Source organism: Cervus canadensis, chromosome 32, assembly GCF_019320065.1.
Source record: "Cervus canadensis isolate Bull #8, Minnesota chromosome 32, ASM1932006v1, whole genome shotgun sequence".
Classification (NCBI taxonomy): domain Eukaryota; kingdom Metazoa; phylum Chordata; class Mammalia; order Artiodactyla; family Cervidae; genus Cervus; species Cervus canadensis.
The window spans coordinates 15,541,445-15,569,299 of record NC_057417.1 but is presented as its reverse complement, the minus strand read 5'-3'; the positions used below and the strand labels follow the sequence as shown (position 1 = coordinate 15,569,299).

General features: G+C 47.0%; 1 protein-coding gene across 2 annotated transcripts in view; it reads right to left on the bottom strand.

Annotated features, from left to right (window-relative positions):
- The window catches only part of PRKCB (protein kinase C beta), a 359,602-nt gene extending 333,694 nt beyond the window's left edge, over positions 1-25,908 (bottom strand). The window contains exons 1-2 of one of the 2 annotated variants that reach the window (XM_043455595.1): positions 25,384-25,908; positions 24,347-24,378 (exon numbers count right to left, since the gene is read on the bottom strand). In XM_043455595.1, coding sequence (XP_043311530.1) covers positions 24,347-24,378; positions 25,384-25,556 — 205 coding nt within the window. In that variant the 5' untranslated portion in view covers positions 25,557-25,908. The remainder of the gene's footprint in view (positions 1-24,346; positions 24,379-25,383) is intronic. The other variant, XM_043455596.1, reaches the window with a different exon arrangement.
- Positions 25,909-27,855: the final 1,947 nt, after the last annotated feature.

The following is a 27,855-nucleotide window of genomic DNA, read 5'->3' as shown; positions in this document are numbered from 1 at the left end:
ATACATTCTGAAATTATGCAACATGTGAAAAACCAGGAAAATATGACCCACTCTCATATTTGAGAAAATAAAATCAACCAAGGAAAAGAAGGGAGGAATAGTTCCTATTAGGTTAGGGTAATAATCTGAAATTGTCTGAGACACAAGACCTTCAGCTGCAGGTTACAGAGAACCCATCTTGAAATGGCTTAAGCCATAACAGAATTCATTGTCTAAGAAGACCAAATTTCTAGAAATAGGGCTATATAAGGGTTATATCAGGGCTATATCAAGGTTAATTAATTCAGTGGCTCAGTGACATCATGAAAAACACAATTCCTCTCTATCTTTTCACACTATCACTCACAGCATGTCAGCCTTGTCCCTCATGGTCAAAGATAGCTGCCATGTTCCAAGGCATGACATGAGGTCCTTGAAGACAAATCCTCTGTCCTGGGTACCCTTCCTTCTGGATTTGTTTGCTGTCCTGTGAGGATATGACTCTTGGTACTTATCACAGTCTTCCTGGGACCAAGAAGGCAGATACTGATGACACTTGGAGGATGGTGGATCAAATAACTTGGAGAATCCTCAGTCTTTCATGACCCTGTTAAGCCTCTGAGTAACCCTCAAATCACCTACCTCCAGATAACTTGTTAAATGTTCTACTATGAACATCCAAAGCGTACTATCAGAAACAATCAACAAAACTGGAAAACTAGTAACATTAGCTCTAAATAGAAGACAAGCACAAAAAACACAATGAAAATTATAATCACTAATCCCAGCAGCCACACATCTCTGAGCCTGAGGTTGCCTCATTCTTTTTATTTAAAAGAGAAATTAGCATGCATTAGAAAAGTGTCTAAGACATGATAGCGCTACACTGAGAAATTCTCCTTAACAACCAGAAGAATTAAAAAGAGAATTGAAGGGGGGAAAATATATGTGTGTATTTCTATTTAATGTCACATACAACTATAATCTTTGAGTACTGCCAGTAATATGCTTTAGGTATTTTGAAAAAAAAAACAGCCTTGTATTAAAAACTCCCAAATATTTACTGTCGTCTCTGACTTCTCATTATTCCTAATTACCTTTTGGACATCTACACCTGGATATACTACAGGCATTTCAAACTCAAAACAGCCCATGTAGAATTCACTATCTTTACCCCTAAGTTTTCTCCTCTTCTTGAATTTTCTGCTGCTCTTTATGATATCCCTCTTCATCAGGTACCCAAATGAGAAATCCCTCAATAGCTGACAATGATTCATACTACTTTTATTGTTCACTGTGCCAAAGTGAGGCTCTGCCTCACACAGACATTATTACATGTGACTGTCACAAATCTTTATAGAAGGTACTGTCCCTTATCATTTACCCTTGTTTCGAAGTGACCAAGTCAAAGATAAGAAATTTGCCTGGGATCACAGGATTGGAATCCAGATCTGTCTAATCCTCTCTTCCTACTTCACAAAGCAAGTAGAGACCAACAAGCAAGAATCCCTCAACTGGCCTTGTGCGTGCATGTGCGTGCTAAGTCGCTTCAGTCGTGCCCAACTCCGACTCTTTGCGACCCTGTGGACTGGAGCCCGCCAGGCTATTCTGTCCGTGGGGATTCTCCAGGCGAGAATATTGGAGTAGGTTGCCATGCCCTCCTCCAGGGAATCTGCCGAACCCAGGGATCAAACACACGTCTGTCTCCTGCATTGGCAGGTGGGTTCTTTACCAGTAATATCACATGCGAAGCCCCAACTGGCTTTAAAATTATTTTGTTTCTGGCCCATTTTCCCTTCTTTTTTTAATTCTACCTGTGCTCTCCCCTCTCACTGATAGGGACAAAATAAAGAGACAAAGTAGGTGATTAAGTAGTCAAACCCGCATCTCCTCCATTGCAGGTAGATTCCCCACCATCTCAGCCACTAGGGAAGCCCAAATCCCAGTATGGGATTGTAGGTAGAAAAATATGGAAGATCCCTGTAACTTAATGATTACTCAAGAAAGCAGGCTTGCTTAGCAACAAAACGGTGCAACAGAAGCACGGGACATGTACCCAAACAATAAAATAATGGTGGTGTGAGATCCACAACCTGCCCAGTGAGCTCAGTAAGGTAGTGATCCCTAGGACACTCTCTCTGCACACACACAAAACAACAATTTGTGGACTTAGCCTGACCATGTAGGGACAAGGAAACTGCCCTGCTCAACTGGGAGGAGGAGCTGATGATGGAAGCATGACGTCCACTCAAGACAAACAAGTGGCTTCCCTGATGGCTCAGTGGTAAAGAATCCGCCTGCTAATGCAGGAGAGGCAGGTTCGATCCCTGGTCCTGGAAGATCCCCCATGCCACAGGGCAACCAAGTCTGTACACCACAACGACTGAGCCAGCACTCTAGAGCCCTCAAGCCACAACTATTGATCCATAAGCTGCAACTACTGAAACCTGGGCTCCTAGAGCCAATGCTCTGCAAGAGAAGCCACGGCAATGAGGAGCCCACGCACCACAGCTAGAGAGTAGCCCCTGATCGCTGCAACTAGAGAAAAGCCTCAGCAGAAACAAAGACCCAGCACAGCTAAAAATAAAATTAAATAAATAAAAACCTCACACTGGGTAAAGGGCCAGAGAGAATCAGGAGTCAAGAGAGGGTGTCAGAAGATATAGGGCACTGTCCCAGGATATTTAAAAACAAGAAGAAAGAAAGAAAGACAAACAAGTTCTTCTCCCGCTCCCCACATTTCCTTTGATTATGAAACCATAGCCTAAATTCTTGGGGTGCCACATGTCTCAACCTCCTGCCTGTAAACCTCACCAGCGTCCTATTCTAATATGTGACTTCTTAACTATCACTCTGTCCCTCGCTGAATTCGTGTCTACACTGAGACATAAAGGACCGTGGTACCGGAGCTCTTTGGAAGCCCCCTGAAATGATAACAAATGGTTTCACCATCTCCCAGAGAGATGCCCTCCTTGGTCCTCTGTTACTTCACCATGCTCTCGCCAGCACTTAGCGCTGTCAACCTCACCACATTGAGAAGAGTCCTGCTCACTCTGAACCCTGGAGAGTTTTCTCTCTCCTTTCAACGTTTTTCTGCCTTCTCTCTGCCCCTCCAAATTGTCTCTTCTTCAAGCTTTATGTTCCTGATCCTTCAACTACTATTTCTTGGCCAAGTGCCCCTTCTCTCTCCTCCCCCTTCACTGACACTCTGCTTCACTCTCACTTCTTCCACTTCCTCAAAACTCAACTTAGAACCTGAGCTCCCACATGCAGTGGCTGAGAGCTTGGCAGTAGCTCCTTTATCTCCATCCTGATGGCTTGATGGCTGCAGCATCCTTTGTTTGCTGACATGGAAGGCAACGTTTTTCATTCACATAAACCACACCACGACACTGTCACAATGCCCTAGCCAAAGGCTGATCGAGGGTCCTGGCAGAATCCTTGAACTACAAGCTTCAGAACAGAGGGACTGGGTTTGTCATCCTCTTCAAATTCTTCTTAGTTTCAAGACCTGGGGCAGGGACTTCCCTGGTGGTCCAGTGGTTAATTCACCTTGCAGTGTAGGGGATGCAAGTTCAATCCCTGGAAGGGCAACTAAGATCCTACATGTCACGGGGCAACTAAGCCCTCACACCACAGCTAGAGAGATCCCACACGTCACAACTAAGACCGGACACAACCAAATAAATCAATAAATACTTAAAAAAAAAAAAAAAAGGCCTGGGGCAAGTTAATATCCCTGAATCTCCATTTCTTTTCTTTTTTTTTTTTTACTTTTTTGAGCATGCTGCATGGCTTGCAGGATCTCAGTTCCCCGACCAGGGATCAAACCTGTGCCCCCTGCAGTGGAAGCATGGAGTCCTAAACACTGGACTCCCAGGGAATTCAGTTTCTTCATGGAGGGAAAATGAGACCCATCTCCTCGGGTGCTGCAGACTTTAAATGCAATCATGTGTGAAGCATTCAGCTCAGGGCCTTGATAAATGAGCATAGCTCTTCAGGGAAGTATTATTATCCCACAGACATGTCTGCAGTATGTGAACCCTTCCTTCCAAACGACACCAGGACTTCATGCTTCTCAGCCTGTCCTCCCAGCCCAGCAACTCACACACAAAGAAATCAGCTGACTGTGGTCACATGACCATCAAGAGACCACAGACCTAAAGCCACTTTCTGAATTCCTTATTCAGGGCCACAGCTAAAAATCTACCAGTGTGCTAACTCCATCACTGGTCAAAAACAATTCACTGAAAACATTTTCTCCCACAAAGGAGTTTTCTCGTCCATCAGATTTTGCCAGTTTCACCCACTGCTATGGCAGACAAGCTTTCCTAGCTCTGAAGGATAAGCTAGATCATCTTCAAGCACCCCAGAGCCTGCCTGACCACAGTTCCCCCTCCCTCTGCCAGAGCCCTCCACCCACCCAAAGGCTCTCTCCCACCCAAGCCCTTCACCTTGGTGACTGGGAACTCAGAATCTGACTCAGACTGAAAGTGAAAGTCACTCAGTTGTGTTCGACTCTCTGCAACCCCATGGACTATACATATACAGTCCTTGGAATTCTCCAGGCCAGAATACCAGAGTGGGTAGCCTTTCCCTTCTCCAGGGGATCTTCCCAAACCAGGGATCAAACCCAGGTCTCCCAGATTGCAGGCAGATCCTTTACCAGCTGAGCCACAAGGGAAGTCCAAGAATACTGGAGTGGGCAGCCTATCCCTTCTCCAGTGGATCTTCCTGACCCAGGTATCAAACCAGGATCTCCTGCATTGCAGGCAGATTCTTTACCAACTGAGCTCTTGAATTCAATCTGGGCTCTGCAGTTCTCAGGAAAACTCTTTACCCTTCCTAAGCTTGTTTCCTCACTGATGAATGGAGGTGATAATAAGGATGGTGATTCAAAGGGATGAACTCTGAAATCTCCAGCTCATTGCAAGCCCTCAGATATTAGCTGTCATTGTCATCACTGTCACCATCATCACCTCTCCATGCCTTTTATGCAGTCCTGAACTCAAATCTATGTTTGAACCTGTAACTTTGGAAACAACTCTTTAACTTTGTGCCTAGTTTTCTCAGCAGAAAACAGGAATAATAAAGCAGTAGCCTCACTGGGCTGTTGTGAAGATTAAAAGGGCTCAGTTCAGTTCAGTTCAAGTCACTCAGTCATGTCCGACTCTTTGCGACCCCATGGACCACAGCACACCAGGCCTCCCTGTCCATCACCAACTCCCAGAGTTTACTCAAACTCATGTCCACTGAGGCGGTGATGCCATCCAACTATCTCCTCCTCCGTCATCCCCTTCTCCTCCCGCCCTTAATCTTTCCCAGCATCAGGGTCTTTTCAAATGAGTCAGCTCTTCGCATCAGGTGGCCAAAGTAAGAGGGTTAATACACATAAAACACTTAGAACCATGCCAAGAACACAGTAAGTACTCAATAAACATCAACGTGAGTCAGCAGCATTTGAAAGCCTTATTTGAAGATGTCCAGGAAATGGAAGTTTCCCTGGCCAGTCTTCCCCTGCTGATAGAGACTCTCCTGAGGGGACACACACTCAACAGGTCTAACCCAGATTCATTTTCTCTTCTTTTTGTAAATAAATTTATTATTTTTCATTGGAGGATAACTGCTTTACAATACTGTGTTAGTTTCTGCCATACATCAACATGAATCAGCCACAGATATGCATATATCCCTTCCCTCCTGAACCTCCCTCCCACCTCCCACTTCCCACCCCATCCCACCCCTCTCCGTTGTCAGTGAGCACCAGGCTTGAGGTCCCTCCATCATGCAGCAAATTCCCACCGGCTATCTATCTTAAGCAAGGTAACGTATATAAGGTGTATGTCTCAATGTTACGCTTTCAGTTCCTCCCTCTCTTTCCTTCCCCCACTGTGTCCACAAGTCTGTTCCCTATGTCTGCATCTCCACTGCTGCCCTGCAGGCAGGTTCATCAGTACCATCTTTCTTTCATTAGGTCCCATTTGTTTGCTTTTTCTTGAACCTGATTTTTTTTGTTGTTGTTGTTCCATTTGAAGTGCCTTGGCCCCCAAGTGGCCCTTAGGCCCCCAATCAGAGAAAGCCAAAAGGGAAACACAATGAGGTCAGCTGTCACCGGAGCCCCTACCTATCAAGGACACCAGAGAATAGAAACACACGCTGAGTCCCAGCCCTTGGAAGGCCCAGCTGGAGGCTGCCCTCGGCAGAGAGTCACCCCGGCGACACAGCCCACCTCTTTGCCTGCATGCTCTTCCCACATCTTCCGGCAGCTCTGTGAGGCCCCTGAACACCTCCTCCTTCCTCCCCCTGTGCTGATTCTGTTCATAAAACACTTCTTCCTCAACCCACATTATCCCCCAGGATAACCAGTTCTCCATCTGCGGAAGAGGGACAGCTCTCTGCCAGCACTTGATGAGCAGTGGGACACTTCGCCCAAGAGACAGGTCAGGCCAGGCAGTTCCATCAAAACCAATCATTTCACTTGGAAAAAAAAAAGAAAAGAAAAACTCCTATCCCACACTTAGAATTCTATGTGGAAAAGTAACTTTCATCAGTGATATGTTTAAAGCTCAGAGATGATCATTAGAATAATCTTGGGATAGCATGATGGGATGAGAACACAATGTCTAATTATAAAGGATTGACAACAATGCACATATATCATCTCTAAAAATAAGTAAAGCCTCAACAGTCCATGAACCTCAAGAGTCAATTTCACGAGCCTCCAGACTTCTTGTCTGTATTTCTCACAATGACTTTCAAACCACGTTGACCGTCACCCACAGTGAGAAACACATTTTATATCTGACCCAGTTCACACATGCCTATAAATGTTCACAAGAACTAAAAGTTTTATGAAACCATACTTGTGAGTGTTATGCATTCTGATATTTTCAAGTTTATTTTTTTCACAGTGTTCACGACCTAGTAAATTGATTTCATGACACCCTAATGAGCGATGATCCACAGTCTAAGAAACATATTTAAAGGAATTCAAGAAAACTCCCAGCGTGGAGCTGCAAGAAGGTGTAAGGGTGAAGGTCAAGGCACCAAGGTTACAGAGTCCAGGCTTAGAATTAAGTTGGAATCCCCTGTGACTCAGGAGAGCATGGTGGAAGGAAAGTAAGGGGAGGCATGTAAACCCAGGTCTCCGCCTGGTAGCTAGATGACCATAAGCAAGTCATTCCCATGTCCTGCTTGGATTAAGCCTACTTAGATTAAGGCTCTCTATAAACGGTATTTCAGTGCTGGAAGATACAGCCTATGAACCTACTTGGCAACTAAGTCAGCTTTGGGAAGGGACGAAGGATGAAAGCCCACAAGGTTACTAACAGTCAAGGAGACAGGATTTGGAATGTCTCTAAGAGACACCTGGAAGCAGGCTGTGGACCCCACAGAGGATCCCCTAGACCCTCCTCACACCTGCAGGGTCAGGACACTCGTTCCCTCAGAAGGCCAACAGTTCACAGTCCTCCCTAGGACTCCTCCCTAGAAGAAGAAAGCTGCTTTAGGCTTCCCTGGTGACTCGGTGGTCAAGAATCCACCTGCCAATGCAGGAGACACGGGTTCAATCCCTGGTCCAGGAAGAACCCACATGCCATGGAGCAACTAAGCCCAAGCTCTACAATTACTGAGCTGGTGCACCTGAAACCTGTGCTCTGCAACAAGAGAAGCCCACAAATGCAATGAGAGAGGAGCCCCCACTCACTGCAACTAGAGAAAAGCCCACGCAGAAACAAAGGCCCAGCACAGCCACAAATAAATAAATAATTTGAAAAAGAAGAAGAAAGCTGCCTTGCCCAAGGTAATTCCAGCTCCCCGAGAGCAGCCCACTTGGTGCAGATGCCTCTGTCCCAATTCTGAAGGGCCATCCCAGCCCCAGCCACCAGACTGGCTTCAGCCTCTGTTACAACAACTGCACTGCAGTTCAACTTCTCCCCTCCCTGCTTCCCTGCCTCCCTTACAGATGTTGTTCCCAAGAGCTCCTCCTCCTATAATCCATCTGTCGGCAAATCTCCACCTCTGAAGACAAAGCAGCAATGACATTGGCCAGAGTCACAGGAGGACATTTAAGTAAAAATGGTACCTTTAAGACAGTTTTCAAAGATGTTTTTGAGAAGTGTTTTTCAGAACTAACATTGAAGGAGCAATCACATGTGTTTTTTGCATTCCAGGTCTCATTCAATCCACACGGCATCCTGGGAGGCGGGCTCTGTGTTGTTACCTCCATGTCACAGATGAGGAAAGTAGAGATTCAAGAGGTTAAGAAAGGCACCCAAGCCCTCACATGTGATCAGTGGAGGGACTGGGGTCTGAAGTCAAGCCCTAGACCTCATCCCACTCCACTGCAGCTCTGTGATCACACGGGCCACATGGAGTGACACGGATTCACTCAGGTCTGTCTCCTTCTCAAATCTCTCCCTCCTCGATGGCAGGGGCCCTGTGTTATGGATCTTAAGTACTTAGTGTAGTGCTAAGTCCACAGCATGACCCGGGTAGTAGTAATGTGAAAGTATTTGGTGGTGCACTCGGTAGTGATGGGGATAGTAGTCAGTGCATCGTGTGCACTCAGCCCTGGGCTCTGTGCTTTACATAAAGCATTTGGCCCTTTCATTTCTCTGTGACTTGAGTCCTTTTATGAGGTCTAAGTGGTGAGCGGGCTTTCCTGGTGGCTCAGCAGTAAAGAGCCCGCCTGCCAATGCAGGAGACGCAGGTTTGATCCCTGGGTCAGGAATATCCCTGGGAGAAGGAAATGGCAACCCACTCCAGTATCCTTGCCTGGGAAATCCCATAGAGAGAGGAGCCTGGCCGGCTACAGCCCATGGGATCCCAAAGAGTCAGACACAGGCTGCAGTCCATGGGGTCCCAGAGACGGACAGGACACAGAGACTAAACAACAGCAAAGCTCACTTGGGACCCACCACAGACTCAAGTTCTGTCTGGCAGATGCACACTGTACTGGAACTATGGAGTCATGAGGGCCACGGTGAAACTGGCTTGGTAGGGTTCCCCAAAATGCCACATGGTTTCTGTGGCTTTTCCCATCAAGAGGAAGAGGCTCTTCCCCTTTTCTTTCTTCCTTTATTGCTTGGGTGGGCTTGTGATCTGCTTTCACTAACAGAATATGGAAGAAGGGCCACTGTGCAAGTTCTGAGTGTGGACTTCAAGAGGCCCTGTGACCCCTTCTCATGCACTGGGAATGCACCCACCACCACGTGGCCGAGCTCAGGCCAGCCCGCTGAAGGTGAGACCACCTGGAGAAAGGCCTCGGGCATCTCAGGTGTGCCTGCTGAGGCCCCAGACCCCAACAGCCAATCCTTGCCTAGACCAGAAGGACCACCCAGCTGAGCCCAGCCCAAATTACTGACCCACAGAAACATGAGCTAAATAAAATGGTGGTGATGTGATGCCACTAAAGACTGGGGTGGTTTGTTAAACACCAGATAATTGTGTCCAGTCAAATATCCAAAAGTAGAACCACCAAAGGATTCTTCCATAGGAGAGATGACGAATGAGCAAAAGACTTTTCCAAAGAAGTAACTGAGTGAGCTCATCTCTGACTTAAATCAAAGTGTCTACAATGTCCACTGGCAACCAGAAGTGGCAAGAATTCTGACTGGCTGGAAAACTGGAAATTCTGACAAGAACCAGATTGTTCTACCAGCTAGAAGCAAAAAAAAAGTGTCTGTTTATTTCATCCTTAGCAACACAAACAGACTGTGTTCTCCCCCAAACGTCTCCTCCTGTGTTTGATGAGATAAAGAGGTCTAGCATTTCACTTCTCAGGTTTAAAGAAGTCAAGTTAGAGGTAAAATCGAATACACCAGCTCCAAGGAAGTCAAAGGAAACCACGGTTCTGGGGGCTGGAGGAGGTTCACTGTTTCTCAGCAGGCACCCATTTGCTTTTATTTGCTTGGGAGAGCTGGTCGACACATTCCAGGACCCCCTGAGGTTGACACACCCCTGTGCCCAAGCTCCGGCCAAGAGAATGTGAGCAGAAGCAATACGCATCCTTTCCAGGCTGAAGTGGCTGTGAAATGAGTGTGCTTTCTCGTATTCTCTCTCCCCATCTTCCTGCCCAGTGGCGAGTGGCCTCGGTGACCTGGAGGGGAGGCTGCCTGACCAGGGTGGCCTGCAGTGGATCTGTGCCATGAGTGAGAAATAAATCCCTTCCCGTCAAGCCACAGAGGTGTCAGGGCTTATCTGTTATAGCAGCTTTCATGAACTCTGACTAATACCTTAGCAAAGAGAGAATGTTTCAAATGCAAGCCTAAAAAGTAGTTTATGAGCTCAAGTTCTCCTGGTAATAACAGAGCTGCATTACTGGGTGGGAAAACTGTCAGGATGCCCTGGCTTCCTTGTTCTACAGTTTGGAGCCGATGGGCAACATTGAAATGAAAAGCAGATGTCCCCCCAAGAAGGCAAATGGCACCATCCCGCTATGGTTGATTCCAGAAGGTGCGTGTCTCCCCTACAGATTTCACTTCTGTGTGCAGAACTGAAAAAGTCCCCACTAACATTTCTCAGATTCTCAGTGACTTAAAGCTCTGTGCTTTTTTTGGCTGCACCACATGACTTGTGGGATCTTATTTCCCCAACCAGGGCTTGAACCTATGTCCTCAGCAGTGAAAGGGCAGAGTCCTAACCACTGGACCACCAGGGAATTCCCAAAGCTCAATGTCTTTTAAATGTTTTTGTTGAAGTGTAATATCATAACAGAAGATGGGTACAATTAGGAAGTTCAATGGATGGTCATAATCTGAACCCACCATGTAACCAGCACCCAGGTCAAGAAACAATATCACCCACAGCCTAATATCCCCTCTTAGTCCCCATCAGTCTTCCTGTGTGTAACCGCCATCCTAAGTGCTATTGCCTATGATTACTACAGATGATTACTTTCATCTGGCCCTGAACTTCAAGTGGGAATTCCACAGAACATACTCTTGTGCATCTGGCGTTTTTTGCTAGTCATCCATGTCGTATACAGCTGGAGTTTACTCACTCTCAATACTATACAGTATTCCACTGTGGACTGCTGATGGCCATTTTAGCAGCTTCCAGTTTATATATTGTTAAAGGAAATTATGGTCACTCTAGCCTACCAGGGTCCTAAGGTCAGGGACTTCAGCGGAGAAACTCTTTGTCTTTACCAAGAAACATGGCCAAACCTGAGGTTAAGAGTGAAGCATTCACATACTTCTGAAAATCACTCCTCAACAGGCTTTCATGAGGACAATTTTGTTGTTGTTGTTCAAACAAAAATGATCAGAGCTTGTAAACTAGGAAGTGACGGACTCTTTAGGAAAACTGCAGATCAAGCTATAGCAAAACTAGCACTAAAACCCAAATCAAATGATTTCCTCAATGGACTTATGTTCCCCAAACCATTCATTTATTTAAAAGGTATCTACGAGTACACATCATGTGCCAGGTATGGACCTGGGTACTCCAGGAACAGCAGGAAGTGACAGAGATGGAGTCCTACCTCTCTGGAAACTTACATTCTGGTGGGGAAGACAAACACTAAACACTCAAATAAACATACAATTAGAACATGGAGGGGCTTCTGTGGTGGTCCGATGGTTAAGAATCTATCTTCTAATGCAGGGGACGCAGGCTCGATCCCTGGTCAGGGAACTACTAATAAGATTCCACATGCTGTGGGGCAACTGAGCTCACACATGGCAACTACTGATCCCCTACACATCACACCTAGAAAGAAGCCAGGATGCCATGGTGGAGATCACACAAGATGCAACTAGAACCGGATGCAGCTAAATAAATAAATGAATATTTTTGTCTTAAAAAAGAAAATGTGAAAGTGACAAGGGGTTATGAGATTGTACCAAGGGGAGAACCTGATTTGGAAGATCAAGGAAGGCTTCTCTGGAGAAGTGGCAGCTGAACTAAATTCTGAACAATGAGTAGGAGGGTGGTGGGGTCAGAGGAGAGGGGAGAGCGATTCAGGCTCAAGATAGAGCAGGTGCAAAAGCCCTGGGCTGGGCAGAGCTGTGTCATACTGAGCAAGACCAGCTGGAGTCTTCAGCTAGAAAGTGAAATGCAAGTTGCAGCGAGGTTCAAAGAGAGGCTTGTGAGGGCCCAGAGACGGCAGATGTTAAGGATGCTGACTTAACCCTGGAAACAACAAAGAGCAAGCCACCAAAAAGATGGACCTCTAACCAAAATGGAAAACGGTCCTTCACCACCCTATATGCCAATGCTGCTTCCCAAAGAATAATGTTGCCCCAGATAGAATTATTAATACCTCCAACCATACATTTTTCCAGGGATTCAAAAAAAATCCAGATAACTATCAAAATTCTCCTTTGCCATATTGCCTAAACTCTAAAGAATGGTCCCCACCTTTAGGGAGGGAAGGTCTTCAAAATAGGGCTATTCTATAAGAATCACCACCCCCACCACCACGCCAAGACAAGAGACAGTCCTGCAGACCTCACCCTCTACCTTCACCCACATGATTTAGGAGACTTCTTCAAAGGGCATGGTAGGCATTCCACCCATAGCCTAAAGGGACCCCCAGATTTTAAAGGGAAACTGGTCCAAAACCTATTTAAAGTTGAAATGCCATCAACACATTTTCAAAATGAGGCAGCAGGTGGGGCAATCACAGATTTCAATTCAGCTTTCTGAGGTTTCCCCCCAACGAAAGCATCGAAAGCCAGGAAACTAGCGTGGAAAGCACTGAGCTCTCACCCACGTTCAAATCACCTCTGACCGCAGCTGAGCGCTCCACCCTCAAATCCACTGTCAAGTTTCCCCAAGTGCTCCTGACCATGACATGTAAGCACCTTCATTCTTGCATCATGTCCTTGACTCAGGAGCATTCATCTTGCCTCCCAACAAGATGATAAATTCAGCTAAGGACAAGACAGAGTCCAGCCGTGGAAATAATGGAAACAACTCTGTTTATCAAGTACTTACTGTGTATCAGGCAAGGAGCTCAGGGAACACTGGTCACGAGCCCTATAATCTAGGTTCTAATGACAGCCTTTGACCTCTGAAAAAACCAAAAGCTCAAAGAGCTTCAGGAACATGTTCAAGGTTCCACATGTGTGTACTCATTTGCTCCATCGTGCCCAACTCTGCAACCCCGTGGACTGTAGCCCGCCAGCTCCCCTCTCTGTGGAATTTTCCAGGTAAAAGCGGATTGCCACTACCTACTCCAAGAGATCTTTCCAACCCCAGGGATCGAAGCTGCATCTCTTGCGTCTCCTGCATTGCCAGGCGGATTCTTTACCACTGCGCCACCTGGGAAGCTCACTATAAGAAGCCATGATTTAGGAACTTCCCTGCTGCTCCAGTGGTTAAGTCTCTGTGCTTCTGATTCAGGGGGCATGGGTTCCATCCCTGGTTGGAGAACTAAGATCGCACATGCCACCCAGCAGAAAAAAAAGAAGCCAAGATTTATATTGATGCCATTCTGTCTCCAAAGCACAAATCCCTCACCTCCAGCACAGCACGTGCTCAATAAACATGAGCTGGGTGTGTGAGGGCAGGAGAGAAGGAGAAAAGAAGTAGGAGGATTCCTTCTAGAGACAACATCATTTCTGTGGCCTTCTATGATTAAAGATGCAGTGAAGAGTGATATCCCTATTGTTAGAACCATAAAAATAACCCAGTATCCGCCTCCCAAAATAGAATCATCAACAATATGACTGACATGAAAATCCAAATGTCTCTTTAGGATGTGAAAAATAGCAGCAGCCCCTCCACGCTCTGGGAACACCCCCCCTCCCCCCGCCCCAGCCCCATTACCACCACCAGTGCTTCTAAATGGTCATTTCAGTTTCTCTTACCTGACCTCCAACCCCACCAGCCTGGAATTTCAGGAACTGAGTCACAGCAATTACGGTTTCAGAATACATCTCACTCTCTTTTTCGAACATTTGGCCATCTCACTCACCCCCACACAGCAATGACAACAGCCACTTCCTAGTCACTATGCTCCTTCCCAAGGTCCAGACAACACCCCCCCAGCCCCCCACATGACGTTTTCCTCCCACCAGCTTCTCCCGCGCACACACCCCCCACTTCCTGTTCCCACTGGAGCTGCGTTCACTCTTCCAGGGCTCCCCGTTGCTCTCCTCTGCCCGAAACACCCGCCCCAGCCCCCACCCCCCTGTCAATCTGGGAACTCCCACTCCTGCTGGAAGACTGTTCCCAAATGTCAGCTCCAGTGTGGAATCTTCTCCTCCCCTCCCAGGAGTAAGGATGTCACTCAAAGCCTTTTCACACCCTTGGTGTAACACTTCTCATTTATGTACCGGAAGCAACTGGTCCTGCTGTTCTCCTCTCCCCTCTGAAGACCTGGGAGACTTTCAAGGGCAAGCGCACTGTCTCATTTCTTTCCAAAGCCCAAATGGCAACCTGATGTTATACAATGTATTTCTTCTAAGTTACTTAATTGCTGTTCTTCTAATACATGTCCCTGAGGGCAAGGGCTTTGGCTTCTTTACTGCTCTAGTTTTAGTTCTTAGGACAGTACCCAATTCATGGTAGGCACTCAATAAATATTTACTGAATGACTGGATAGATGGACAGATGGCCAGATGGATGGGGAAATGGTTGATGGATAGATGGATGGATGATGGAACGGAAAAACAAGCTGGGTGGATAGAGGAATAGATTGGTGGGTAAATGGGTAGATGGATAGACAGATGTGAAAGAGAAAGTGAAAGTCAGTCTTTTCCGACTCTTTGTGACCCCATGGACTATACAGTCCATGGAATTCTCCAGGCCAGAATTCTGGAGTGGGTAGCCTTTCCCTTCTCCAGGGCATCTTCCCAATCCAGGGATCAAACCCAGGTCTCCCACACTGCAGGTGGATTCTTTAACCAGCTGAGCCACAACAGAAGCCCAAGAATGCTGGAGTGGGTAGCCTTCTCCAGCAGATCTTCCCAATCCAAGAATTGAACTAGGGTCTCTTGCATTGCAGGTGGATTCTTTACCAACTGAGCTATCAGGATAGATGTATAAAGGCAGGATCATATTTCACCAACCCAGGGTCACAAGACCATGGAAAGACAAAGCCAGGATAGGAAATGATGTCTGTTTGATTTCTGAGCCTTCACTAGGAAGTCCACTTTTTACTGACTATCTAGAGACCCAAAGTTTGGTTGGCTGGGCAGTGGCAAGGTGAAAGAAGAGTCTAGAATTTCCCCCAGGAGCATTGTTACTGTTGAGCAAAGTTAATTTCTGTTTGCTAAGTGAAGGCCAAGACTCGATAAGGAGGATCAGAACCCTCCTAGTCTGGATCTGAATTCCCCTTCTGACCCAGTAGGACAAATTTTTGCGTGTAGGCTGCGGGGGAAAGAGACATCCAGAAGACACAAACAAGCAAGCAGAGGACAATTACTAGGACTGACATATATACACCCCATGTGTGAAATAGACAGCTGGGGGAACCTGCAGTATAGCACAGGGGATGACCTAGAGGGGTGGGATGGGGAAGAGGGTGGGAGGGAGGTCTAAGAGGGAGAGGATACACACACACATAAATATATACACACACACGTGTATATATATATATATGTAGCTGATTCAGTTTACTCTACAGCGGAAACCAACACGACACTACAAAGCAACTATGTATGCACAGTTAGTCGCTTCAGTCGTTGTCTGACTCTTGCCAATCATACCAACCGTAGCCCGCCAGGCCCCTCTATCCGTGGGATGCTCCATGCAAGAACATCGGAGTGGGTGGCCATTTCCTCCTCCAGGGGATCTCCCCAACTCAGGGACTGAATCCGCATCTCTTACGTCTCCTGCATTGGCAGGTGGGTTCTTTATCACTAGTGCTGCCTGGGAAGCCCCACAAAGCCACTATACCCTAATTTAAAAAATAAAAAAAGAAAGTAAAAAAGAAAAGGTAGCAACAATAGCAACGATAACAACAGTAACATTAAGAAAGGCTATCATCCTGCACAAAGGCTATCATCTCTTCCAGACACTGTCAGAGTCTGAACTGCTGTGCCTTTCAATTCTCTGCAACACAGCTTCCCTTCAACACCAGACATTTCTGGGAAGACACTGAAACCCCCCCTTCCCGACTCACAAGGAGAGCCAGGAAGAAATGAGGCCCAGAGTTAGAACAGCATGAGGCTCAACATTAGTTAAAAGTGGATGACAGGTAGAAACTAATACACCTGTATGTTTCTATAACTCCCTGTAGTCCCTTTAAAAAAAAAAAAAAAACACACTTACAAAGGACTCAGATTTGTATGAGAGAGACTAAGACTTTCTTCCTGAAGAAATCAGAAAGATGGAAAAAGAACTGACAAAGGATCTTCCTCTACATGTGAGTCAATGCGGCTTATTGTGAAGCTACTTAAAAATTATCTTCCCAACGAGAGAAAACACACTGCCCAAGCCAATGGACCAGTAATAGGAAATCAGTCATGGACCCTGGGTGAGGAAGGTATTCAGCAGAAAATGCAAGTAATCATGTGCCGCTGAAAACTGGCTTTTAGCTCACAAATGCCTTTCACTGATAGATTTTGCTTGCTTTCTCTCTCTCTTTGATTGAAATATAGTTGATTTACAATGTTCAGTTAATTTTTGGTGTATAGCAGAGTGACTCAGTTGTACACTTCAATATCTTGTAATGAACTAATGGAAAAGAATCTGTGTGTACACATACACACACACACGTATAATTGCTCTATCTATTCTCAGCCTGCTGCCTCAGACTTGCCCCTCCATCTCTGAAATGGTGATTTTTCTCCTTTAGAACAACCTCAAATGGCAATCCCTGAACAAAACGGAAGTCAGCTCATCACCTGAGTTAAGAGGAGACAATGTTCTCTGTCTGTCAAACTGAGAGAGAAGCCATCTTTACGTAATTGTCTAATTCGAGTAAATATTCATCGTACTTGCAACCAAGGCACAAATAGATTCAGGGCTTCTCCACAGAATGTCACAGAGATAAGACCTCCCGTGTATCTTTATCTAGGATATGAGCAGCTTCACAATACAGATTTTTTTAGCTCCGGTTCCTTGACAACTCAGACTTTCTCAGATTACCTCTAAGAATGAGAAGCTGTTTGATGTTTAATTCCCTGATTCCACCCCAACTGTTCCATAGGTTAGCATCCCCTACATGCCCCCACAGCACCCTGAACATTTCCTTCAAAGTCCTTAACAAGGGAGAATTTATTTATTGGACTATAATTGCTTTAATGTTGCATTCGTTTCTGCTCTACAATGAAGTGTGGACACAGTGTGGAATCAGCTATACACATACATATATCCCCTCTCTCTGGACCTCCCTCCCACCCACCCCCATCTCACCCCTCTAGGTCTTCACAGAGCTCCGTGCTGAGCTGTGGTTTACAGCAGGTTCCCACTAGCTATTTTATGCAAGCTGTTTTGTGCAAAGTAGTGTATATCAATCTCCCAATCCATCCCACCCTCCCCTTTCCCCTCCTCTTTGTCCACACGTCTGTTCTTTAATCTGTATCTCTATTCCTGCCCTGGAAATAGGTTCATCTTTACCATTTTTCTAGACTCCACATATATGCATTAATATATGATATGTTTTTCTAACAAGAGTGAAATTAAATATTGCTGCAATGATTTGTATCAGTAGAATGTCTTATCTCTCCCATTACACTGGAAGCCCCATGACAATAAGAACCTTCTCAATCTCATTCACCATTGTGCTCCTGCCATCTAACACAATTCCTGACACAGGGAGGTTAATGAGTGAATGCTTTTTGGAAGGAAGGAAGGATGGATGGGTGGATGTGGTAAATAGACAAATTTCCCACCAGATTTCCAAGCATTTGTCACACCTCCAAATGCCACATGTAAACGCTCTGGATTTTGTATATGCTATAAAAAGGTCAACAGTCTATCACACAAGTTTTTTTTTTTACTTTTGTACTACTTTATTTTTAACCATGTGTGTTTTAAACACCCCTCCCCCATAAAGATAAATGTCTAAAAAGAAAGATGAGAAGGACACAAGGTTGCTATTTCCCTGGGGTCTCTCTGGATCCACTCCTATGGGGACCAGTGAGGCCTCATCTGTTTCTGGTATGTGTCTTTAGAACATAAGCAAGTGCTGGACCAAGTGGTAAGCAGGGCCTCCTTCCCACCTCATCACCAAATCCCCTTCTCACCTGCCTCTTTTCTTATTTTATCCATTTTCTTATCTTTTGTCAGTTTTTATGTCCTCTTTTCTTTTAATCTTAAATTTGGTATTTCATATTAAGAAGAGTTAAGAGTTGACAAAGTTAAGTTAAAGGCGCTCACATTTGCTGTCCACTCGCTCAGACGTGTCTGACTCTTTGTGACCCCAGGGACTGCAGCACTTCAGGCTTCCCTGTCCATCCCCCTCTCCCAGCGTCTGCTCACATTAGGATTATTTTGAAACCTACTGCTAGGGTCTAAGGCAGCTCTATCCAACAGAACTTTCTGCAAAGCATTATACAATTTCAATGGAGACACGGGATGAGTAAAGTCAAAGAATCCTTGAGATTAGATCAAATGCCAAGAATGATAAAGGACCAAGCTTTTGAAAACATCAGCCACAGATAATGAAATTCTCAGCTGGTTCCCCTCTCCAACTCAGGAATTAACTGGACTGCAAGGACAAAAGACCAGAGGATTAAAAATTGTACTTAATAATTTAACTACCTGTAGCTGAAAAGCATCCAAAGGAGATGCATGTTATCAAAATGGTGACATACTGGCCTATTTATGTGTGTATGCACGTGTGTGTGTACCTGTGTGCATGTGTAGAGAGAGATAGAGACAGAAACAAAAAGATAGGGAGAGAGATACATAGGCAGAGGAAAGAGACCCCAACAGCAAGAACATGTACAAATTATTTTCAAACCTTTGACCGGTTAAGTTCTCCGAATCTTTTTCTTTACTGACCCAAATACACCATAAGCATGCTACATCTGCTTCCGGGCAGTACTTGGAGTGTCACTGGTACTCAGAAATAATATATTTTTTAATGAGTTTCTAATAACCGGTATATCATATCAATGTGATTTTCAAAGGTCACATTTTCCATATTTACTTAGAAAGGCATTCTGTTGCCCAGTGACCAAGCTTCAAGCTCTCCCTGAGTGCTCTACAGCTCAAAATGAATTGGCTGCTGCCTTTTCAACAAATCAACCTTTCTTCTTGTGCAGATCCAGCGTTAATCTACCCTTAAAATTTTTTACTTCATTTGGGACTTTGAGCCCCAAATGCCACTTCAGGTGGGAAAAAATAAAAAGTCAAACCAACAAACACAAATTCGAAAAGCCTGTGCCTTTTATCCACCTGGGAGCCCTAGAACACATTCAGAAGAAGCCAAGAGATAAGAGGAGTCTCACCCACAGGCTTCTGGGATCTACTTCTGGGATGGGAGAGAAGTGGAATAACAGAGGCTCCAGTAACCTGTAGCCTGACATGTGACTGCACACACAAAAAAAGGCCCTCTTGGTACTTCCCTGGTGGCCCAGTGGTTAAAACTCCACGCTTCCAACACAGGGGGTGCATGTCAATCCCTGGTCGGGGACCTAAGGATCCCACATGCTGCGTGGCATGGCCAAAAAAAGGGGGGCCCTATTAATGATTTTACTGAGAGAGTTCAACCTGAAATTCAGGATATCAGAAGTTCCTCGGGAAAAATATGGCAAAAATAAAATGAACCTTTGATTCATCTTTGTTGTTTTTAAAAAGTACACATTCTAATTTCTATGTGCTAACTACAGACTAAAATAAACTTGAATCCTATGAAGTCGATGTTGATGAAACCAGCAATGACTGGATTCATGCAATACATTGGGGATTTTTAAGAATAATGTCTATTATAAGGTTTTAAAAAAGCAAAGGGAACTATATTCAATATCCTGTGATAAACTATAATGGAAAAGAATATTAAAAAAAAGAAGGTCTATATGTGTGTAACTGAGTCACTTTGTTGTACAGTAGAGATTTGCACAACATTGTAAATCATCTGTATTTCAATAAAAAATTAAAATTAAAAAAGAAGGCTTAAAAACATGTTTTCTAATCTATGCAGGAAAGGGAACAGCTGGTTTATTCATTATAATCATCAATGTTAGGTTTTCATAGTCAGAAAATTAGTGCACTGGGGTTTTTCTAGCAAGTCCATGGCAAGTTCAGATTTTTCTCACAAGAAGGGTGAGAAAATATGATCTAAGCACGCTGGCTGTCTGAGGCCAGGCTCACTGGTGTCACCTGAAGTCTACAAAGAAACATACCTAAGAAGAAAACCCACCTAAATACATGAAAGTCACATAGTCATTTAATGAGTTCCCGAATTAACTCTGTCCCCTTTTGACACAGTTCCCTACAGTTAGAGAAGTAATAATTATCATCTAACTTAGAATTATCGACAGTGGATATTTCTCTTGTACCAGCTCATTACTTTTCACCATACCCTATAAGGTAGGTACTATCAACCCATTTCACAACTGAGCAAACTGAGGCCACGACATATGGAAGACTTGCCTGATTTCACACAGTTGTAGGTGGCAGAGCATTGATTCAAACCCAGTTCTTTCTGACTCCAACCACATTCTAGGAACTCTAAATCTCTGTATTTTATTGTCTCCCTACTTCTAATGAAGTCACTTCCTTTAAAAAAATTTTGTTTTCCTTCTCTGCCAAACTGCAAAAGCTTCTTGGGGTAAGAGTCGAATTCCACCCAAAGCCTTGTCTTAATTACAACAAAGGCACAAATGCAGGTCTGCAGCTCCTCTAAAGAATGCTACAGAGACAAGTCTGCCTTGCTTATCTGAGGGGTCCTATTTCTTATTCAGAATTTAGGCAGTTTCATAATAGAGATTCTCAGCTCCAGTCCCCTGTCACCAGAGACATTCTTAAACTACCTCACCGAGAATGGTTTTATAGAAAATACAGAGAGTGGGAAAAAAACGGGAGAAATTATGTGGCAGTCAATCTAGATTTTTGTACAAAAGCAAGAAAATCTATTCTTCAGCTCCCTGAGCACACAGAAATTTACAATTTCCCATGGTTTATGGACTTTCCGTCCTAGCATCCCCAATTTCCACGGCAGCACCATGGAGCCTGGGGCTCAGTGGTTTCTTTGCCTTATGATCATCCTACACACCTCCTACCCAAGAATGGCAGAGGCTGGATCCCCAGTCCCTTCTATTTTTAAGATGGAAAATCCCCCACCCTAGCTTTTAGCTGGGAACAGGGCTACCTGAAATTAACATGGCATTTCCCACACACTCCTTTGCAGCAGGGTGTGGGTATTCGATTAAGTTCTAGCTAATAGCATTTAGGCAGAAGTATAAGAGGCAAACTCCAGGACAGTGAATATGTGTTCTTCACCTTGCTTTACCATTCCTCCTACCGTTGGCTGAAATAAGGATGTGACGACTGGATAGTCCAGCATCCTTCTTGAACCATGAGATAATTTTCACTTCTGGGATTGTAGAGTGGAAAACTGAAAAGAACATAGGATCCTGGCCTTTGGACTTCTGACTTTGGTGAGAGAATAAAACCTTAGGCATTTTCTATGCAATGCTGATCCCATTTTAATTAGATTCACCCTGAGGAAATACCCGGTGCTGAAAATGCTAGGATAAGGAATAGCTCTGAGGTTCCAAATATAGTCCCAGGTAATTCTGAGCATATCTGAGAACATTCTTAAGTAAGAAGTAAGTGTTAGTTGCTCAGCCATGTCTAACTCTTTGCGACCCCATGGACTGTAGCCCACCAGGCTCCTCTGTCCTTGAAAATCTCCAGGCAAGAATAATGGAGTGGGTTGCCATTCCCTTCTTCAGGGGATCTTCCTGATCCAGGAATCAAACACAGGTTTCCTGCCTTGCAGGCAGATTCTTGACTGAGCCACCAAGGAAGCCCCAGGTTAAGAGGATAATCTTTCCCCTTCCTGAATATCCCTAAGCATGAAGTCCTAAACAACTCAATTTCAAGGGCTGTCAAATTGCCCCTTCCCCTCTCTTGCTCCTTCCCATCCAGCCCAGTTGGAATATATGAGCAAAGCAGCAACACAGGTGACCACATGTTCACAGCCGGGTTTTGACTCTCACATGGCAGCTGGTTTCATAGCAAAGTAACCCTGCAGCCCAGTCTCCTCTCAAAGTTGCCCCACCTCTAAGTTAGCTTGGAGACAATCCTAGGAGCTGATATCTTCTGAGCGCTTAGTCTGTGCTGAGCTCTGGTCCAAACATCTTACTTACTGTAACAATCGGAGCCACTTAGCAATTTTTAAAGGTAGGTATTGTTGTTACCGGACCCACTTTATAGATGAGGAGTCTTAGGTACAAAGACGCTAAGTAACATAGCTGCGAAGTCTCAGGCCAAAATTCCAAGCCACAGTGATAGCCTGACAGGCTGTGCTTATGCCCCCTACCCTACATCGCCTGGAGAGGAGATAAAAGAAAAGCGATTAGAAGAATTAAGCATGGCGACCTCTTAAGCTGCCATATTTCATTAGAAACTTTCATTCTGCCTTACTAGCTGCACCAGAAAATGCTGACCACTCTCCCTTCTTTGAATAAAAGGATCTCCCGCTTCAGATGTATCATTACCCACATGTTGCAAGCAATGTTCCCATCGTTAATAACTGCAGAGCAGGTGGGATAGAAAAGCCGCATAAAAATGTTCAAAAATCACCCCGGACCTCAGCAAGACACAAAGACAGAAACTGGTTCATGAAAGTGAGAGGTAACCTCAAAGATCCACGTGTTCCTGGGCTAAGACACCACTGGCATTCTGCTCGAGGGGTTAACGTTCTAGAAAACAATCCAACAGTTTGCACCAGGACCAAAATGTTGCCGTTTAAAGGGATGTGGGAAGTCCTCTCATGCAGTGTGTAAAACTGGGGCTCCAAATCCTGGTAAAGGAGGATGGGGATGGGGGTCTATGACACTCACCAGCTGAGCGGGCTCTGCTCAGATCTCAGGTTAGAGGACATAAAAGTCTCAGAAGAAAGCAGTGCCTCGCTGCAAGCATTCTGTACAACTGACAACGCCACCCACACTCACCGGGGATCACTTTACTTTCTCTGGAGGGTGGAGGTGCTACAACTAAACCGTCAGTGCTAAGTCACATCTCAGACTCTTTAATATTCAAATGCTTTCTTCCCCTGATCTCTGCCCAGCTTATCGGGGCAATCAACTTGTTCCTAAGACACTCCCCAGAAATGTGACATTTCTCACCAAACTCAGCCATAGCTGGTCTAAAAATGGGCACTTTCCAGACCAGAGGTTGAAATTCGAATGCCTTACAGGGGCCAAAACTGGGTGAAGCAGGCCCGGTGGCGATCGATTGAGACAAAATGGTGAGTGCACCCTGCCTATGAAAACAGCTGCTCTCAGCTCCAAGTGGTAGTTCTAAAAAGAAAGTGGGACCAACAGTCAGCAAACTTGAAGCTGCAAAGTCAGATACGTTTGTGAAATCTTCAGTTCTAAAATGTTGACATCAAATTTAAAAAATGTTTGACACCCTAAAGGCTAAACAAGACTACAGGTGGTTTGGCATCTGGAGAGAGAATCTGCAACCAGCGACAGCCGAGTCACCCCTAGGCTGGGCATCCCTGGCTAGGGTCAAGGATCTCAGGCCAGATGCAAGGACCCAGGTAAACAGTCACTTGGAGTCTTCCTGTACCTAGCCGGAAGAGAGAAAGTGCAATTTAAACCAGGATCTGAGAAGCACTCCATCTGGAACCACTTCTTCAGAGGGGGCAGAAGCCCAGGGGACAATCACAGTCGCCTTTCTAGGGGATACACCATCTGCAGAGGAAGAGGCCACCTGTAGAGACCTCCGTGGGGCAAGGGAAGTGGAAACACATGAGAGCAGGAATTGGTGGGGAAGGGCTTCCCAGGAGGCGCTAGTGGTCAAGAACCTGCCTGCCAGTGGAGGAAAGGTAAGAAACGCAGGTTCGATCCTTGGGTCGGGAAGATCCCCTGGAGGCAACCCATTCCAGTGTTCTTGCCTGGAGAATCCCATGGACAGAGGAGCCTGGTGGGGTACAGTCCATGGGGTCGCAAGGAGTTGGATATGACTGAAGTGACTTAGCACGCATGCGTGCACCTATCTAGCAACTGAGCAGGCAGGACAGGTTCACTCTTCGGATAGCTGCAGGCAGGGAGAAAGGGTGGATACACTTCCTTGGCCAGCTGGGCCTCTCACCAGCCCTTCCTGGATGGAGCATCTCTGCCCCTCATACAGAACCCCTTGTATTAATAAGACTTTTCTGTGATGAATTTCTAGTATGCGAGGTCACTCTGACAGCATGGTGCCTTCACTCTCTGCCTAATTCAGTCACTTCTAGGAAGTCTTTTTTTACCTTCTCTTTGCACAAATGGGCCAGAACCCCACAGCCTACCTTGGCACTGGAATCCTTGCTTCCCGAAGCCCCTGCAAAGGTAGAAAGAGGCATGTCAGACACCCCGAGGGGCCCAGCCGCCGGTTAGTTCCCCCGCAGTCACCCCACTTCCCCCTGCCCCTCTGGCCCAGGTGCAACCTCCCAGCCACAGGCGGGTGCCCAAGAGTCTTCCGCCTTTGAGAGGGAGGGGGAAGGTAGGAGTTCAGCGGTAACCTCCATCTCCCCTCAAAAGGCAGAAGAGAGGAGGTTGCGACCACCAGGTGGCGGGGTCGGGGGAGCGTTTCCGTCGTGGTGGGGGCGGAGGGCAGGCAGGAGATCTGCCCACAGAGATGCCCTCGTACCCTCGGAGAAAGAAAAAAGAAAAAGACGCATCCGGAGGGAGACTGGCAGAGCCCCCGCGGCGGTGGTGTTCCTGGGAGGACAGGGAGGGAAGAGAGGACTCCCCATGCCTAGAGGGACGGGGGGCCGGAGGGTTCCCGCAGTGACCTGCACCAGGGAACCGAGGAGTGGAAAGGAGAACCCGGGCCCGCAGGGAGGAGCAGTAAAGAGATAACACAGGGCGCTGCCCTCGGAGACACGGAGGAGGAGGAAAGGATGCCCTGTGCCCGCAGGGAGATAGAGAGAGGACACTCAGGGCGCTGCCCCCGGAAAGGAGGGAAGCGGGTGAGGGTGCCTCCAGCCCGGAAGGAGGCGGAGGGACAGGGAACCCCGTGCGAAAGGGCACTCGAGACGCTGCCCTCCCGGGGAGGGACAGCCGTCCGCGCCGCGGCCCCAGGGCGCTCCGAGGCGGCTGGGAGGGAGACAGGGCAGAAGGCACCCCGCGGTCGGCCGTCTGGGACCCGGGGGAGCGGGAAGCCGCAGCACCGTCCACCGGGGAGTCCAGGGCAGCAGGGTCCGCAGCGGGGAGCTCCGGGGATGCGGGGCTTCTCCTCCCTCGGAGGCTCAGGGCGGAGTGGGGGGGCGCGGACAAGGGTCCCCGCGCGCGCGGCGCTGCCCTCGGGGCCCCGAGAAGGTGCCCTGCGCCGGCGCGCTCTCACCAGATGAAGTCGGTGCAGTGGCTGCAGAAGGTGGGCTGCTTGAAGAAGCGGGCGGTGAATTTGTGGTTCTTCACCTCGTGCACGTTCTTCTGCCGGAGGGCGCCTTTGCGGGCGAAGCGCACGGTGCTCTCCTCGCCCTCGCTCGGCGGCGGCCCCACGGCCGGGTCAGCCATCTTGCGCGCGGGGAGCCGGAGCCCGAGAAGTGCCGGCCCGGGGCCGCGGGACCGCGGGTTGCGGGCCCGGGAGGCGCGGGAGGAGGCGGCCGCTTAGGCGCCCGGGGCCGCGGGCGCTTCCTCTGCGCCGGCTCTGGCGGCCGCGGCGCGCGGAGCTGGAGCTGTCACTCGCCCAGCTGCCGCCGTTCGTCCAGCTGCGCTTGGCACCGCTGGCCCCAGCTGCGGGGGAGGGGGGCGGAGCCCCGGGCAGACCCCGCCTCCCTTATTTGCATCGCTTCCAGGCCCCGCCCAGCGCCGCCAGCTGCTTTACATATTAGCACCCCGAGGCTGCCGGCCTCCCAGCGAAGCGTTCTCAGCCGCAGCGCTGCGGCGGCACCGGGGACCGCAGTCTGGAACCGCCAGATCTGAGCCTCGGTTCCCCCGCGCCCCGCACCCCCGACCCTGTCCTCGGCCTGGATTGCAAGAAGGCGATAAGCACCTTGGGTGCGCCCGGGGGAACCGAGAGCGGAAAAAGACTGATGGAGCTGGGGTGGGGTGGGGTGGGGGTGGAGGAAACGGGGGAGCGGTGGGGAGTGGAAGGGGTGGGTGCGACGGTTTCCAACAGGGCTTCTGCAGAGACTGGTACCCATCCACAGCCTATCTGTGCCATTGGTCACTCTGCACGCGGCTCCTGGAGGGACGGGCTCCCGCTGTCACTCATTCAGAAAGGCCTGTGGCTCCACACACTTACACACACAGACGCACACACGTACTGCAGAGGGAAGGGAGGAGCAATCATTATTTTATACATACACGTCTAACTCGACCACGAAGACAATTCTTGACTTTGCTCGCCTGATCGTTTAGAAGAAAACTCCCTACTTTCTGTCCATCCCCTCCACAAGGAGACTCAGTTTCTGTCAACTTGAAAGTGGGGCCATTAAAGGGAGTGGGGAGGTGGAGGGAGGAATAAATTGGGAGCTTGGGCTTGACATATGTAACTACTGTATATAAAATAGATAACGAATAAGGACATACAGTGTAGCACAGGGAGATCTACTCAGTACTCTGTAATGGACTATTGTTGTTTAGTCTCAGTTGTGTCTGACTCTTTACAATCCCATGGACTGTAGCCTGCCAGGCTCCTCTGTCCATGGGATTTCCCAGACAAGAATGCTGGAGTGGGTTGCCATTTCCTCCTCCAGGGGATCTTCCGGACCCAGGGATCGAACGCACACCGTCTGCATTGCAGGTGGATTCTTTACCACTGAGCCACCAAGGAAGTCCTATAGGAGAAAAGAATCTTAAAAAAGAAAAAAAAAAAAAAAAAGAGTGGATATGTATATATATACCTGTTGTGGATATGTATATATGTAAACCTGATTCACTTTATTGTACACCTGAAACAATACGACATTGTAAATCAGCTATACACCAAGAAAAAAATGTTTATAGGTGGGGAGGGGGTTGGAAGCAATTTAAGAGGCCAGTGTTTCCCCAACTTTCACTCCTGACCCATCTTCACAAATGCTGGTCATATTTGTGCACCATCTAGGGAAAAAATATTTATCTAGTTTCTGAGTTTGAATAGCAAGAGGTATACATACTATGAAAATCTCTCCAGATGCTGCCACTTGCCCAAAACACCTACGCCTGAGGCTTTCTTTTGTTTAAGGGAGATTACCAAATGTTAGAGAGATGTCAAAGACACACTAACATCCAACTGGGACTCTCCCCTGGATGGAATCTGAAAGATAGAAAGGCAAGCGAAGAGTGATAATTATCTACACGAGTAATGCAGTGTGATTTAGTGCCCCATCCAAGAAGCAAATGGCCTGGGAAGTCCCATGGACAGAGGAGACAGGTGGGTTACAGGCCACGGGATCGCAAAGAGTCTGACACAACTTAGTGACTAAACAACAGCATCCATGCACTGCCTTTGAACACTTACCCACCATGCTCCACACTCTGGGAACACAGTGCATTAGACTGTGAACTCCTGCACTAGACCTAGGCTCTGAGAGCAAGCTCTGCTCACCATTATGTCACCTTGCACCAAGCTCTGTGCCTGACACCTCCTCAGAGCTCAATAAATATTGGTTGAAAGTGTTAATTGTGTGAATAAATGAATGAATGAAAACTTAAAGGACATTACCCCTTTACCCCGACCCGTGTCCAGTAAGTGTTCAATAATAATAAACATCAGGTGCTAGGTGAGTGTCACAGATACTTGCACTGTCTTACTCAGCCCTCTTGGTAACCCCGTGTCAGTTTAGGAACTTTCATGATGGATAAAGACAGGAAGGCTCAGAGTGATTAA